This window comes from Aricia agestis, chromosome 11 (assembly GCF_905147365.1).
Source record: "Aricia agestis chromosome 11, ilAriAges1.1, whole genome shotgun sequence".
In the NCBI taxonomy this organism is placed as follows: Eukaryota; Metazoa; Arthropoda; class Insecta; order Lepidoptera; family Lycaenidae; genus Aricia; species Aricia agestis.
The window spans coordinates 6,619,414-6,635,430 of NC_056416.1; the positions used below are offsets into that span (position 1 = coordinate 6,619,414).

Consider the following 16,017-nt stretch of genomic DNA (forward strand, 5'->3'; position numbering starts at 1 on the left):
GTACATGAAATTTCGTTTGAATGGTATAATTTAGACGACGAGAGAGAATTTAGACGTGGGTGAGCCATGATCCGGCACGAATGGGCCGGCTCGACCGGAGAAATTCTCACACGTTCTCACAGAAAACCATGGTGTGAAACAGCGCTTACACTGTGTTTCGCCGAGTGAGTGAGTTTACCGGAGGCCCAATCCCCTACCCTATTCCCTAACCCTACCCTCTCCTATTCCTTTTCCTTCCCATCCCTACCCTCCCCTATTACCCTATTCCCTCTTAAAAGGCCGGCAACGCACCTGCAGCTCTTCTGATGCTGCAAGTGTCCATGGGCGACGGAAGTTGCTTTTCATCAGGTGACCCGTTTACTCGTTTGCCCCCTTATTTCATTAAAAAAAAAACAGACAGCACTTTCACATTTATAATATTAGTATGAATGGAATCAGCCAATAAAAACATGCTCTCAGAGCTAGCGCCTTTGAAACACCCTGTTAAATGAACCAAAAATGAAATTCGTTTATATTTTAAGACGAAAAGCCGTAAAAGCCGCGTGAATCCGCAATTTATTTTAACAAATTGTCTTTGTATTATAAAGAAGACTGGCAAAAGTAAAGCTATTGATTATATTTGGAAAGTAATAGATTTTACAAAATAAGGACGAGCTATTACATTTGAATAACAATCTCCATACAAGCACAGAATACATGATATTAGTACAAGGAAGATGTGGCCTTTGATGAATATTATGCGGCCCCTTCACGTTGATGCATGATGGACTTCAAATGATTACGAACGTGTAGAGGACCTTATTCGTACTTCTGATCAAAATTGATTTTATGTTGCAAGTATGCTTACACTTTTACAACTTTTGTACAGCTTTGAAATCATTGTGCCAATTATAGTAATGCATCAATGCCCAATGTGCCTTTAAAGGAATAGCAAATATGCGTGACAGAATTCGGTTAAAAATAGAAAATATTTTATATCCCAATCACCCAAAAGGACCTACAGAACTCTAAAAAATGTCTACTAATTGAACTTGACAGAACTTTGCATGTATCAAAAGAAAAACCCTAAGGGCCGCTCCACACCAGAAATTGAGAAATCGCGGCCGCCGGCGGCCACGGGCGGCCGCTAGATTTTCAAGCGATACTATGTATTACAATAATGAAGATAAAGTTTAAAATCATATGACACTGAAAGTGCTCGCCGTGCCGCTGCCATTCCGGTGTGGCACGGCCCTAAAAGTAGGGTAATATAACTGCCTAACTAGTGACACTTTATACCTCAAAACGCCCCATCTATACTAGGTATAATCTATTCCATACTGATGTTTTCGCATTGTGTGTACACTACTCAATACTCATATTGTTTGTTCTCTGTAGTCTGTTCAAACAACCGAGCGCTGTTGATAAGCGCCCCCCGTCCCATGATAGATGAGTTCCATTCTAGAAAATGCTATTCGGATATTGTTGAAACAATTCCGAACATGCCACCACATTTCCATGTCATGCATTGTGAAAACTAAAATAGTTATTTCGGCTGTGAATTGGAACTGTCACAACTCACAATGAAAATTGCGAAGTTATAACTGTTCTAACCAAATCATGCCCTTTTTACATTACGAAATTATTTACTGTATGTACCCCGGCGGATTAGTTATGACTTATGAGATTACATGGGATTCCCCAGTTTTCCATACTAATCACTAACCATCCATACTAATATTATAAATAAGATCTACCCACTAAAACCTCATGGTGCTCAACTCATCGCTTAAGGCAGAGTTGCGGGTACGATAGAACGTACTGCAACTATACCAGCTAACTCTATGTCTACGTGTAACTTTAAGATCGGCAAGAACGAAACGGGAAGCGCAGTGTTCAGTTTTAAGGTGGGTTTGATCAGACGAGTCGTTATTGGTAGATCGCGATCACACGATGACACGTCATTGGTCATTGGCAGTCATTTAACGATTGTCCACAAGCGCCAATTGCCTAATAATCTCAAAGTTGTGCCCACTTTCTCTCTGTACAAAAAAGAGAATTCTACACTATTCTTCGTGAGTTTTTACTTTGTCGAATAAGTGAAATTCGAGCAAAAACCACATTCTACTGTCGTGGACGGGAGCTAAAAGGACCACAGTCCACACAATTCAAACACAATACTTAATTAATTTGCCCAGGGGTAGGGGGATCTAACACAATAAACGAGTGAATTCAAAGTGATAGAAGACCAGACCAGAAACCGCATCAAAGATACCTTCTGCGTTGCGTTGTGTACATTCCTTTAAACCTCGTAGAGTAAGCTTACTAATATTATAATATTAACTGTCTGTCTGTCTTCCATATAATATATATTATGTACTAATATCCATACTAATATTATAAATGCGAAAGTGTGTCTGTCTGCTTGTCCGTTACCTCTTCACGCCCAAACCGCTTGACCAATTTCTCTGAAATTAGGTATGGAGATACTTTGAGTCCTGGTAAGGGACATAGAATGCTTTTTATCCCTAAAAAATGTACGAATTTTGGCGCAAATGGCGTTATTAGTTACTTTAATAAATATAATATTGTAAATGAAAGAGCACAGTAATTGTTTAAATAGTTATGTCTGGGCGATTTAATTTTGTGTAAATTATTCGTATCCACGAATTATAATCAACCCGCATGTTAACTATTTCAGGCCCTCTCATAAACTTAAACATTTTTAACATTTTACTTGCTTGATTACTGCTTATTAAAATGTTAGAGTAAAAAATGGTCAAATTATGAATGAATGAATGAATATGCTTTATTGTGCTCAAAATGTACAAACATAATAAAGAAGTTATAAGAACTGAGCATGAGCACAAAGGCGGCTTTATCGCTATGGAGCGATTTCTTCCAAGCAACCTCTGGCGCATGGAGACAATTAATTACAAAACAGTGCAACAAGTTGTAATATTACTAAAGTTAAAATAGGCTTATCATAAATCTTAATAAATTACGCTAAATTCTATTTTAAAATGTAATACATATTCTAAAGCATATTGGGTTAAATACTACTAATTTTTATTATAAATAATATACTAATACACAAATACTAAATATAAACAAACTAATATATATTTTAATATAATACATACTCATACCTACATACACAGAAATAAATCCTACTAGTCCTACTAATATTATAAAGGCGAAAGTTTGTATGGATGTGTGGATGTATGGATGTTTGTTACTCTTTCACGCAAAAACTACTGAACGAATTTTAATGAAACTTTACAATAATATAGCTTATACATCAGAATAACACAAAGGCTACAATTTTAACCGACTTTCAAAGTAGGGGAGGTCTTATGTTCGTTTTCTTATATTCAACGATTACTCCGCCGTTTGTTAACCGATTTTCAAAATTATTCTTTTGGTATAAGTATAGGGTATCATCCCAATTTGGTATTATATTCACTAAAGTGGTGATCTGATAAAGGATCCATAAGTAATCGAGGGAACTCCTCAAAACTTATAGGGAAACATGTGGTGACTTCGGTTTCGTGAGAAGTATTCTAAGCATATGCTACCAACAAGTAAGATTTTGCACCGAGGTATACCTGGTATACCGTGGTTCGGAATTCTCCTCTCAGAATCCTGATTCTTTATAGATACAAGTTTGGGAGTTTCGGCATTTATTAAAAACGGAAAGCATATGCTACTATGCAAATTACATTCATCATCATCATCATCACTACCATATTATACCATTTCATAGTCTTTTAGATCGAGACTCGAGTTTGTCAAGCGATAATTAAAAAAATCTATACCTACCTAATATTATAAACCTGAGGAGTATGTTTGCTTGAACGCGTCAATCTCAGGAACTACAGGTCTGATTTAAAAACTTATCTCAGTGTTAGATAGATCATTTATCGAGTAAAACTATATTATATTATCACGCTAAGACTAATACGACCGAAGAAACTTAGGAAAATGTGGGAAAAACGGGGGAAATATTTGATATGGGAAAATGTACGGTTTCTGTAAAATTCCTAATTTACGCGGGCGAAGCCGCGCGGGACATCTAGTAAATACAATACTTTTAATATAAGGTTTACAACTCCTTCGTACGAAATACTGAGGTAATGAATCTTAAGCATTTTTTTGAAAGTTACAATAGTTTTAGCTTGCCTGATTTTGGCTGGTAAGGGGTTCCATAGCAGTATTGCCCTGACTGTAAATGATTTGTTGTAGAAATTGGTGTTATGTTTAGGAATATGGAGAAGGAGATTGGACACAGAGCGCAGTTGAAGTTCGGACGTTCGAAATTCAAACCTTGATTTGAGATAAGAGGGTGCTTTTGGGTTGAATAGCAGGGTGTAAAGCAAGGTGAGGTTATTAATACGCATTTCCATTCGTCGTAGGCGAATGGGCAACCAAGAAAGCTTGAGGCGATATTCGGATACGTGGTCGTATTTACGCAAGTTAAATATAAAACGAATTGCCATGTTCTGAAGACGCTCGAGTTTGTCCATTTGTTCTTCAGTGATGTCAGTGAAACAAGCATCCGCGTAATCCAATATGGACAAAAACAAAGACTCAGCAAGTAGAATTTTAGTCTTTACTGGAAGAACATTTTTTAGCCTTCTCAGCGACCTCCATACTGCACACACCTTGCTGCTGATTAAGGAAATATAGTCTGACCAGGAAAGACGATCGTCCAAAAGCACACCCAAGTCTTTCACTTTCGTACTTAGGGGTATTGGAGTTCCATCTACGACCACCGGAGGTAGATTCTCCCAGTCAATCTTGGATACTAATCCTTGACTTCCCACAATAATGACCTGACCAAATTATGTTGCCTGGAAAGTGATTTCGTATATTTAGTAGGTGCCATCGAGGAAATTGATTCCTAGGCAGTTTACAGATCAACGTCATTTGGTCGGATCACGTCAATTTAATGTTAATTATTGTAATCTGTCGGCTGGGTTTGACGAAACGCGACCAAACTACATAGGTCCCCCATCTGTTTAGGAATCAACTTCCTCGATAGTACAATAGAGCGGTTATCGTCTTCTTTATTTTCGAAACATTAAGAGGATACAACAGGGGCTAGAGAAATGAAAAAAAAGTACGTGTAATATCTATAGCTGTCTCCCTTACCTCAAGCCTATACCACAGAACGCGATAGAGACAACTGCAGAAAATCCAGAAAATCAACGATTCGTTGTCCCCTGATTCCTTCTCCAAAACTTAACCGATTTAAGTACTTTTTTCATTAAAGATTAAAAAAAGGCTTGAGCTGTGTTCCTATGTTTTGGTTTTTTTGTATAATCTAGCCAAATCTGTTTTCTGGACGTTTGAACACAGCGGAAAATCTGGCCATTTTTTGGGTTTTTGAACGTTCATATCTTATTTAATAATTAAATTATGAAGAAAAAGAAAACATAGGGACATTGTTTTAGTGGCCGTAGATATTCAGGAAAAAAATTATAACTCTACTAGCATTATCCAGGGAGGAAACAGGGGACAACGTTTGTATGGAAAAAATCGCGGTGTGGAATCCTCTTAAAATCGAACCAATATTATTGGATCCCATCGATGCAAACAAAATGTTCACTTACAAACAATAAAAATAACAGTTGGCCCGAATTCTAGATTTGCCAATTAAACTGTTCTTATTGCATGCCATCAAATTGTTAACCGCACAATGAAGGCAATGTCGCATCAATTTAAAATCCATTATGAAGCAATCAGACCAACGTCAAAGGTCGACAGTTCGGGGGTCTACGTACGCTGGTCGTGAAAGCTCGCGAGACTAGGGTTGCCACTTGCCAGGCAGCCGGATAAAGCCGGACATTGCCAGGCTATTTGATGGCGTGTCCGGCCAAAATCATAGGTAGTCCGGCTTTTCTAGAACTTTAGATATACAATTTATAAGAATAATGAATATACTACTAATATATTCTGTATTCATAATAATTACTAATCCATACTATCCATGACACACGCGAAAGTGTGTGTTTTTTTTAATGAAATAAGGGGGCATCAGAGCAAACGGGTCACCTGATGGAAAGCAACTTCCGTCGCCCATGGACACTCGCAGCATCAGAAGAGCTGCAGGTGCGTTGCCGGCCTTTTAAGAGGGAATCGGGTAATAGGGGAAGGTAGGGATGGAAAGGGAACGGAATAAGGGAGGGTAGGGAAGGGAATAGGGTAGGGGATTGGGCCTCCGGTAAACTTACTCACTCGGCGAAACACAGCGCAAGCGCTGTTTCACGCCGGTTTTCTGTGAGGACGTGGTATTTCTCCGGTCGAGCCGGCCCGTTCGTGCCGAAGCATGGCTCTCCCACGTCAAAATGTGTCCGTCTGTCTGTTACCTCTTCAGGTCCAAACCGCCGAACCGATTTTGCTGAACTTTGTATGGAGTTATTTTGAGTGCCAAAAAAGGACATCCGGAAATAGGATCTTTTTGTCCCGGAAAATGTGCGGTTCAAACGCGATAAACGAAGTATCCTATAAAACAGATTACGCGCGAATAATATTCGGTAGGTATATCGATAATGTATCGAATATCGATATACCGAAAATTTACTGTGCTACTAAGTCCACAATAACAGACCGGCCTTCTTTTACAAATGTCCGGCTAAGCTGGCTGGTTTATCCGGTTTTTCCGTTTGGTGACCGGCAACCCTACGCGCAACAAGTAGGATCTTTGATACAAAAGGATCCGAACACCTACAAAGTAACGTTTAATGACTTAAATGAAGGCTGAACTTTATGACGTTTCGTCAAAATTGAAGTACCGAAGTATTTTCATGTTTATTAATTACATTAATGACTTTACCAATAGTAATGGCTATTAATTGAATTTTAGCTTGGAAAATAAAATGATCTTTCAACCAGTGTTTAGGAGTAAGGGTAATAACTGATTACACTACTACCGAGCAGAATGATGAGACAGTGCTCTCGGCGTGCGGGAGCCCAACTCACGCTTGGCAGATTTTTATTCATCTTAGGCCGACTCCCCATATAGACGAACGCGCGCGTTTGGTTTGCAGTTCTATTGCAGTCGTGTCAACTGCATTCAAACTGCACTTGAACTGCAATTTGCGGTTGGATTGCAGTTGAAATATGGTCCGTCTGTATAGACCCATAGGGCATAATAAATTTAAATGTTTTCTCGATACTCATATTGTTCGCCATTTCGTCAAGTTAGATGTTAATTCGCCACAAGAAGGAAACGTGCACTCTTCATCGCCGCTCCGGGCGAACTGATCGCGCGGCCTATGTGTGGATGGAGCGCGAAGCTTGCGACAAAATGTCCTTTGATCTTTTGCCGACATTTCCGACCCGCGCGGCAAGCTCGCAGACGCGTCGGCCAACGTCTAAATACCTACGGCCAACGCGCGAACGCCTGTTCTACACATAGGCGAACGCGTTGGCCAACGCGTATGCAGACGCGTTGGCCAACGCGTTCGCCTATATCAAGTGCCGGCATTAAACAATTTAGAACGAGTATGACACGCAAAACGGTTTACTTTGGAATTCCTAGGGTCAGTTCACAGTTCACATCAAAATAATTGGCAATGCGTAATAAATGGCCAAAAATTTGACGCTGCTTGACTGACAGTTGACACTCCAATTAAGCATCACCGTGTCGCCCTGCGTCTCGTCTCGTTCCGGACTTCGGTATAACCGACCCTTATGCTAAGTACTCACATACGGTATTGCTCGATAGTTTTACTCCGAATCGAGCAATAACCACCGTGTGGACCGCAAAACTGACAGCTCGAAGGCTCGCTGAGTACTTAGAATTTGGTTTCTTATCAAGTACGATATATACGTACCACACAAAGCGGAACAGTAGCTCGAATATACTCGGGAACACGAGGTCGTCCGAGGCTGCCAGCCATTTTCGCCCCAGCAGTCGGAGCGCTGGCATTCTGCAACAAAAGCAAAAGATTGTGATGATTTATGAATCTTTATGTATTAAATTCATCCATACTAATATTATAAATGCGAAAGTGTGTCTGTCTGTCTGTTACCTCTTCACGCCCAAACCGCTGCACCGATTTCGCTAAATTTGGCATGGTACTTTGGGTCCGGGGAAGAATATGGGAAACTTTTCATATCGAAAAATGTACGGTTCCCGCAAATTTGGCGTAACTGAGTTGCGGGCGTCATCTAGTAAATACATTTTATAACTTCATGTACTTTTATACGATTGTAATAAAATATACGATCTCGGGCAAATGCTTAGGCAATGATAATATTTAGGTAGAAAAATAATTAATTATCGCACTCGAATAGAAATCATTTCATGTAAAAAATATTATCATTCCTCTCTGTTTAAATTTTGATGATATTTACAAATTATAATTAGTCGGTCTAAATTCTAAAACATTGCTTCGATTATGTTATTAGTTATTACTCAAACTAAAGCTAAGCCCACGTTTGTTATTCTACTCCGTTTGTAATGTCATTAACTCTAATTAATAGCGTTTATATGCTTAAGAGCTCACCTGACTCTAAAAATCAAACATCGTCCTTCTCTCTTCACACTCACGCCCGTCTTTCATATGCCAGGTGAAAAAGGACGGCGCGGAATCATCGCCGAGTTAGTTTTACTTGAATAAAAGACGAACTATAAATTATAATGATTATGAAAAAAGTGTTTTGAGCAAATTTAGGTTTTATCAATACCTTTTTAGATTACTTATCTTACTTATTATTTTAGATTTTAGTCTAAAACAAGGTTTTCTGTAAAAAAGAAACCATCGAGCATTTTTTGAGTAATCGTGTTTTCGTCTTGAGCATTTAATCTTTATGAACTGAAGTTACTTGTGTCAAAAAATCTGTTTTCTAGACGTTACAGATTTTGAGATCTAGGTTAAAGTATGTAGTCAAGTTAGGGTCATAATTATGGGCTCTTAAGCTTAGAATCCTTAGGAATAATTTATTCAAGCTTGATCTAGGACTTAGGACTTATAGCCTTCAATCGTAGGGACTTTTATTTACTTACAAATGTTATTCCTTTGAACCTTGTAACTTTTGTTACTTATCCTTCGATTAAAATTGTCTGCGAAATCTGGTAAACCTATTATGCCAATATGGAACGCAACAAAATTGTTGAGGTGCAAATAACAATGGACATTCACCATTACCACATTTGAAAAAAAATGAATCATATTATCTTATATCTTTAAACGAGCAATTCTTGTATATATAATTGGAATCTCGGAATCGGCTCCGACGATTTTCATGAAATTTAGTATATAGGGGGTTTCGGGGGCGATAAATCGATCTAGCTAGGAATCATTTTTAGAAAATATCATTTTATTCGTGTTTTATCGAATACCGAGCAAAGCTCGGTCAAATAGCTAGTGATTCATAATATGATTATCCAAAGCGACCATATTAGCCCCGCTGAGCACACACTAGACAGATTATAGTTAGCAGAAGTCGGAAATTCCGCGTAAGTTGAGCAACCCGCACCGGAGCAGTTTGCGTAAGGCTGTATGAGTTGTATCGCAATGCCCGCGTACTGAGTGGCCTTTGATTCAGCCCGATATACCGTTTTATTACCCGACCTCCCCAAAAGGAGGTTATAAATGTTTGGTGTGATTTTTTCTCAATTTAATATTGCTTCCTACGTAACGTTATTTCTGCCTGACTACGTGCAATGCAAGATAGCTCCTAAGTCCTAAGATCTCACAGACAAAAATAGGTGAAAAGTTAAACTTGCGTCAAAATATATTATAATTTTGTCTTGTTTAGGTTTCTATTATTATAACCGTTTGCTTCGCAGCTTTGAAACGGACAGGGTTATTTTGCATTTACGTACAAGGTGTAACAAAACTAAGTGATACTAGCCGCCGTACTCAGAGACATTAAGTTATGATTAACCTTCAATTAAATGAAGAGTTTGACAGATAACGTATGGAGCTTATGTCAAAATTTTGAATTCAATTACATTTAAGTAATTAATGTTCCTCTCTGAGTGCGGCAGTTAGGCGTTAAAATATAATTTGTTCTCAAATAGGGCAGTAGACAAAGTATGTTTGGGAAACACTGCCCTAAAGTATTATCCACAGTATTATCACTCAGCTTTGTGTCACTCTGTAGAACTTTATTACGGATCTGTGTGTTGGGTATAAAAAGCAATATTTCCATTGATGCACAAGGTTATACGCCGTCAGTTTCACCATCAATCAAACTAACAATAATCAAGGAAGTCGTAATTATAGGATGATCACCAGTAGTGCTAGCACAGCGACCAGCGGAAATGCGAAAGTATGGACAAACTGTGGAAATAAACCTAAGGTGCCGTTCCGATCTTTTTTCGTTCCGAAAAATTCAATTAAAATGCCACTTTATGACAGACTATAGTCACAAACTGTGGAGATAAACTTAAGGTGCCGTTCCGATCTTTTTTAGTTCGGAATAATTCAATTAAAAAGCCACTTTATGACAGACTATAGTTCTAAAAATTCAAATAATATCCTACATTATGACATATACTATAGTGTGTCATAAGTGGCATTTTAATTGAATTTTTCGGAACGAAAAAAAATCGGAACGGCACCTTAGGTTTATTTCCACAGTTTGTCCATACTTTCGCATTTCCGCTGGTCGCCGTGCTAACACTACAGGTTTATGATTCAATCAGTACGTGCTCAACACCTTAGATTTTAGAACATAAACTAATTTCATACTAGATGACGCCCGCAACACCGTTGCGTCAAAATTCGTTAGTCGCGCGGGATCCGTAATATCCTTGTATGTAATAATGTCCTTTCCCGGGATTCACAGTATCTCCAAACCAAATTTCAGCAAAATCGGTTCAGCGGTTTGGGCGTGAAGAGGTAACAGACAGACAGACACACTTTCGCATTTATAAATTATTTCCAAAATTAAGACATGCAATATTCTACTTGTTCGGAGACCGGGCTATACGTGACAGTCACTAATCACTATACAGGATGTAACAAAACTAAATGATAATACTTTAGAGTACAATAGGCATGATGACTATTTTTTTTTCTTATCGGTAATTGAAAGACACTTAAAAAAAAACATCGTTGAAAGAATGACTCTGATAGCTTAAAAATTCACCAAGATATGACAATTCAAATATCTCATAAAAAAGACCTGCCCGAAACGCTCCATACAAAGTGCTACGAAAGTATGACGTCAGTCTTTCGTAGTTTGTACGCATGGGAAGACAACTTTGTTTGACAGGTATATTAAATATTGCGTTTATGAAAGTAGTTTCATAACAAAAGTTGCTTTTAATTGCATAAGTTATCAAATTGTATACAAATATTAAGAAATTTAATTGAAAAAAAATTCGACTTGAATATCCAACTTTGAAGGCGCATAACTAAGAAAATACAAATGCTATCAAGCTGAAATTTTGGGAACACTTATTTTTTACCATGATTTCTTTATTTTATTAACAAAATTCGCTAATCTTTGACCTTGTTATCATCCCTATTGTATGTGTCCCTTATACACTGTCAAATGTAAAATATTATATACTTTTTCAGCACTGCAACTTTTAAGTGATCTCAATATAGGGGACTCATACACACCCTAAAGTATCACTTAGTTTTGTTATAGGGACCCTAGACGATCATGCAGCATAACTATGCGACGTGCTGTCACGCATGATCGTTTATTGTATTGATTGATGCGAATGACATGCAAATTACGCGCTGTACATTGATTGACCAATTGTTTAATTTTTCGTCCTGCAATATGTGACGTTGTTAAGCATTCGTGTACTAACCCACAAAAAAATACGTATTGAGTTACGAATGCAGTTATGTTCTTTAGATGACTAAGAACAAGACTGCATTCAAAATTTAACAACAAAAAAATGTGGGTTATGACTTAGGACACTAATGCTTTACAGCGAGTAGCGATCAATTAATACTGTCACGTAAATGCATGTCATGCTAAATTGCCGTCTAGGGAGCGCTTTACTGGGTTTATGTACATTACGTAGTCAGAAAAGTATGACCCCAGAATGAGAAAGATCACATGAATATTCACAAGAACGACGACCTTGGGAATGGGTAACGAACACCAGCCAGAGGTGTTCGCAAATTGAAATTTACTTATTCACTAGTCACTACAATTTACTGTACTGAATTCTATATGTGCTCATAATCATCAGCTTATTATTCAGACCACAGTCCACACCTACCTCATTTTTAGGGTTCCGTACCCAAAGGGTGAAAACGGGACCCTATTCATGAGACTTCGTTGTCTGTCCGTCTGTCGGTCTCCAGGCTGTATCTCAAGAACCGCTATAGCTAGAGTTCTGAAATTTTCACAGATTGTGTACATTGGTTGCCGCTATAACAACAAATACTAAAAACAAAATAAAATTAATATTTAAAGGGGGCTCTGATACAACAAACGTGATTTTTTTGGCCATTTTTGCTCGATATCAATAATAGCAACAGGTAGGCACTTGATATTTTCACAAAGACCTTAATTATATGTCTACTTCAATATTTAAGAATAATAATAAAATAAAAATTTAAGGGGGACTCCCATACAAAAAACACAATTTTTGGCCTATTTTTGCTCTATAACGGTACGGAACCCTTCGTGCGCGAGTCCGACACGCACTTGGACGATTTTTTTAGTTTTTACAAAAGTATTGTAATGATAGTACAATTAGTAACTAATTACTTTTGTAACACACTGAGAAATTCGTTCGAGGTAAAGGGCGGACCTACGTAATTTGGTCGAGCTATGTCAAGTCAAACTTCAAACATTGAGCTGTTGACTGAGTTTATAGCTCGAATATTAGGCGATAAAAATTACATTATTATGTAATTGTTTTTTGTAATTAGCAACATTTTGTTTCATTTGTAATACAGATAAAAAATTAAGTAAATTAAGTAATAAAATCTCAACAATGTTAAAGAAAATGCAGCAATTTGAGTCGGCATGCCAGTACTCTTTAGACAATCCATCGTGATAAACAAGAAAAGTTGCAATGTATGCTCAATTTATCGCTTCTCCGTATCATTGTTTTTAGAAATTATACAATACGGGGGTTCTCAAGTATCTCAGCCTAGGGAAAAAGTAAGTATAGACAGAGTTCTACGCTTAATGAGGCCAGTTTTTAGGGTTACGTAGTCAACAAGGAACCCTTATAGTTTCGGTCTGTCCGTCCGTCTGTCTATCCGTCTGTCTGTCTGTCCGTCTGTCTGTCCGCGGTTTTGCTCAGAGACTATAGGACCAAGGCTGTAATTCGGCATGAATGCAGATATTAATGATGCCGACAAAATGGTGTCGTATAAATTCTAAATTTTTTTATGGTACCTCCCCTGACCCCTACACATCCAGGGGGGATGATTTTTTTTTCGCGTCCACCCGACCGTGTGGGATGTCGTTGGATAGGCTTTTTAAAAAAACTACGAGTATTCATAGACCATTTTCCGATTTAGGGATCCGTTTGTGAAATATTAAGTTTTAAACTGGATAAAATCCAGTGTCCCCCCCCTTTCTACCAGCTAAACGGTTGTTTTTGGAAATGTAAAAAAAATTCACGGGAGTAGGAAATATGCTGAATTTAAAAGAAAACTGTCACGGCTAAGAAGACTTCATTCATAAGTTTTTAAGTAATAGTCGATCAACTAAAAAAATTGTATTCGGTCTTCGGACAAGTATAAAGAAACTTTTCGTTCAAATTCCTTGAACATTTTCAAAAATTATCTAAATCTAGCGGTACTACGGAACTTTATATTGCGCATGGCCCGAGACGCACTTGGCCGGTTTTCATTCATGTGTGAGTCAAACTATACTGCCGAGCAGCCTATCACGGTTACGCTAACGGCTAAACACGATGTAGCGTAGTTTGATGCATACGTGTGCGTATAAAGCGCGTGTAAGTAAATGAAACAGCGTCATTAATTACTTGGTTTTTTGCTTGATTTGAGGAAAACATAATGTCTTAACCACTACTATACTCCTTTATGTTGCCTTTAGCAAGAATATTAGATGACATGGAGATAAACAAAAAACTGTAGTTGCAATAAGTATTCGACATAATTTTCTCATGTAACACAATAAAATTACGTACTTATGTTATATTTTGAGATTTAATACCCCTAAAAGAAAGATATACGTGGAAGAGCCATGCTTCGGCACGAATGGGCCGGCTCGACTGGAGAAATACCACGTTCTCACAGAAAACCGGCGTGAAACAGCGCTTACGATGTGTTTCGCCAAGTAAGTGAGTTTGCCGGAGGCCCAATCCCCTACCCTATTCCCTTCCCTACCCTCCCCTATTCCCTTCCCTTCCCTTTCCTAACCTCCCCTATTACCCTATTCCCTCTTAAAAGGCCGGCAACGCACCTGCAGCTCTTCTGATGCTGCGAGTGTCCATGGGCGACAGAAGTTGCTTTCCATCAGGTGACCCGTTTGCTCGTTTGCCCCCTTATTTCATAAAAAAAAAAATAAAGATACTGGAACAATCACTTTGAGTCAGCTCCGACGCTAAAAATTAAAATAAGCGAAGGGGCATACGAATCATTTCGATTATATAATAAAATAAACTTCTAAAATATTAACATATCCACGAAATATAATGTTTGATCCAAGTTGGATAGGCAAGTTTTTTGCCGAAAATTGGTAGGTAATAAAACCAGCAAAAAAGTATGAATAGTAATAATATTGGAGAAGGATCGCATATATTATTTCGAAAGTGACATAATATTATTGGTATGTATTTACTACCTCTAGATATTATGCGAATGGTCCCACGACCCACACACTTTATGTATGTACTTATACAAACAGAAATACATGAGAGAGGTAGCATAAATTCAAAAAGGAGTATGCTAGGTGTAAATATATTTAATGATACTCACACGTACGTCGTACACACCTAAATACCAAAAATATTATTATTATTTATTTCACACATTAATTACCATGTCTTTTAACTTTCTAAAGAGTGGAAACGGTAACTTCTCGACAATTTGCGAAAGATTTGATAAATTATTATTAGTGATTACTGATTTTTAATTAACTATAAGTCGTTTATAGTCGTGTCAACTGCATTACAACTATTTATTAAAAATAGCAATGATTGTTTTCTAAAATTCTTTACACATTAATAACATAATACATTTTGGTTGGATTTAGAATTTACTGTATATTTGAAACCAAGCGATATTGAGCAAACTGAGGCGCGCGTATTTCTCACTTGGTTTCTTGGCCTTACCTCACCTAAGTCCTAATCTAAGTGTGACGTCACATGTATCTAGATTCTAGAATATCTTGCATCACGTCTGACTCACAACTAACCCTGAGGTTAATATAGTTTACTTGGTGTGTGAGCATTCAAAAAATATGCACTGATAGGTAATAACTAAAAAAAAACCGACCAAGTGCATGTCGGTCCACGCGCAATATAGGGTTCCGTAGTACCGCTAGTTTTGGAAAAATTTTGTAAGGTCAATGAACGTACATTTATAACGTGTTTTACAATACTAACAACATCATCTCAGTTACTATAAGCCAATAGTTAGCTGTAAGCCCCCCAAACATGATAAAATAAAATAAAATAAATAAATAAAAATACTATCAGAGAAATTTGAACGAAAAGTTCCTTTATACTTCGCCGAATACATTTTTTTTAGTTGATCGACTATTACTCAAAAACTTATGAAGTCTTCTTAGCCGTGACAGTTTTCCTTTTAAATTCAGCATATTTGCTACTCCCGTGAATTTTTTCACATTTCCAGAAGCAACCGCTTAGCTGGTAGAACGGGGGGACACTGGACTCTAACGATTTTTTCCACTTTAAAACTTAATATTTCATAAATGGATCTCTAAATCAGAAAATGATCTATAAATAGTGAACACTCATAATATTTTTAAAAAACCTATTCAACAACACCCCAGACAGTGGGTTGGTCGCGCAAAAAAAAATCATCCCCGCTTGATGTGTAGTGTAGGGCAAATAACATAAAAAATATTTTTTAAGATTTTATGTAGGTACCTAAGTAACATTTT

The 16,017-nt window shown here is 37.6% G+C and overlaps 1 protein-coding gene across 7 annotated transcripts in view; it reads right to left on the bottom strand.

The window, feature by feature from the left end:
* The window catches only part of LOC121731550 (diacylglycerol lipase-beta), a 128,569-nt gene that overhangs the window by 36,387 nt on the left and 76,165 nt on the right, over positions 1 to 16,017 (bottom strand). For 4 of the 7 annotated variants that reach the window (XM_042121029.1, XM_042121027.1, XM_042121028.1 and 1 more), the window contains exon 2: positions 7,821 to 7,921. In XM_042121029.1, the coding sequence (XP_041976963.1) occupies positions 7,821 to 7,915 (95 nt within the window). In that variant the 5' untranslated portion in view covers positions 7,916 to 7,921. The remainder of the gene's footprint in view (positions 1 to 7,820; positions 7,922 to 16,017) is intronic. The other 3 variants (XM_042121025.1, XM_042121024.1, XM_042121026.1) reach the window with 1 other exon arrangement.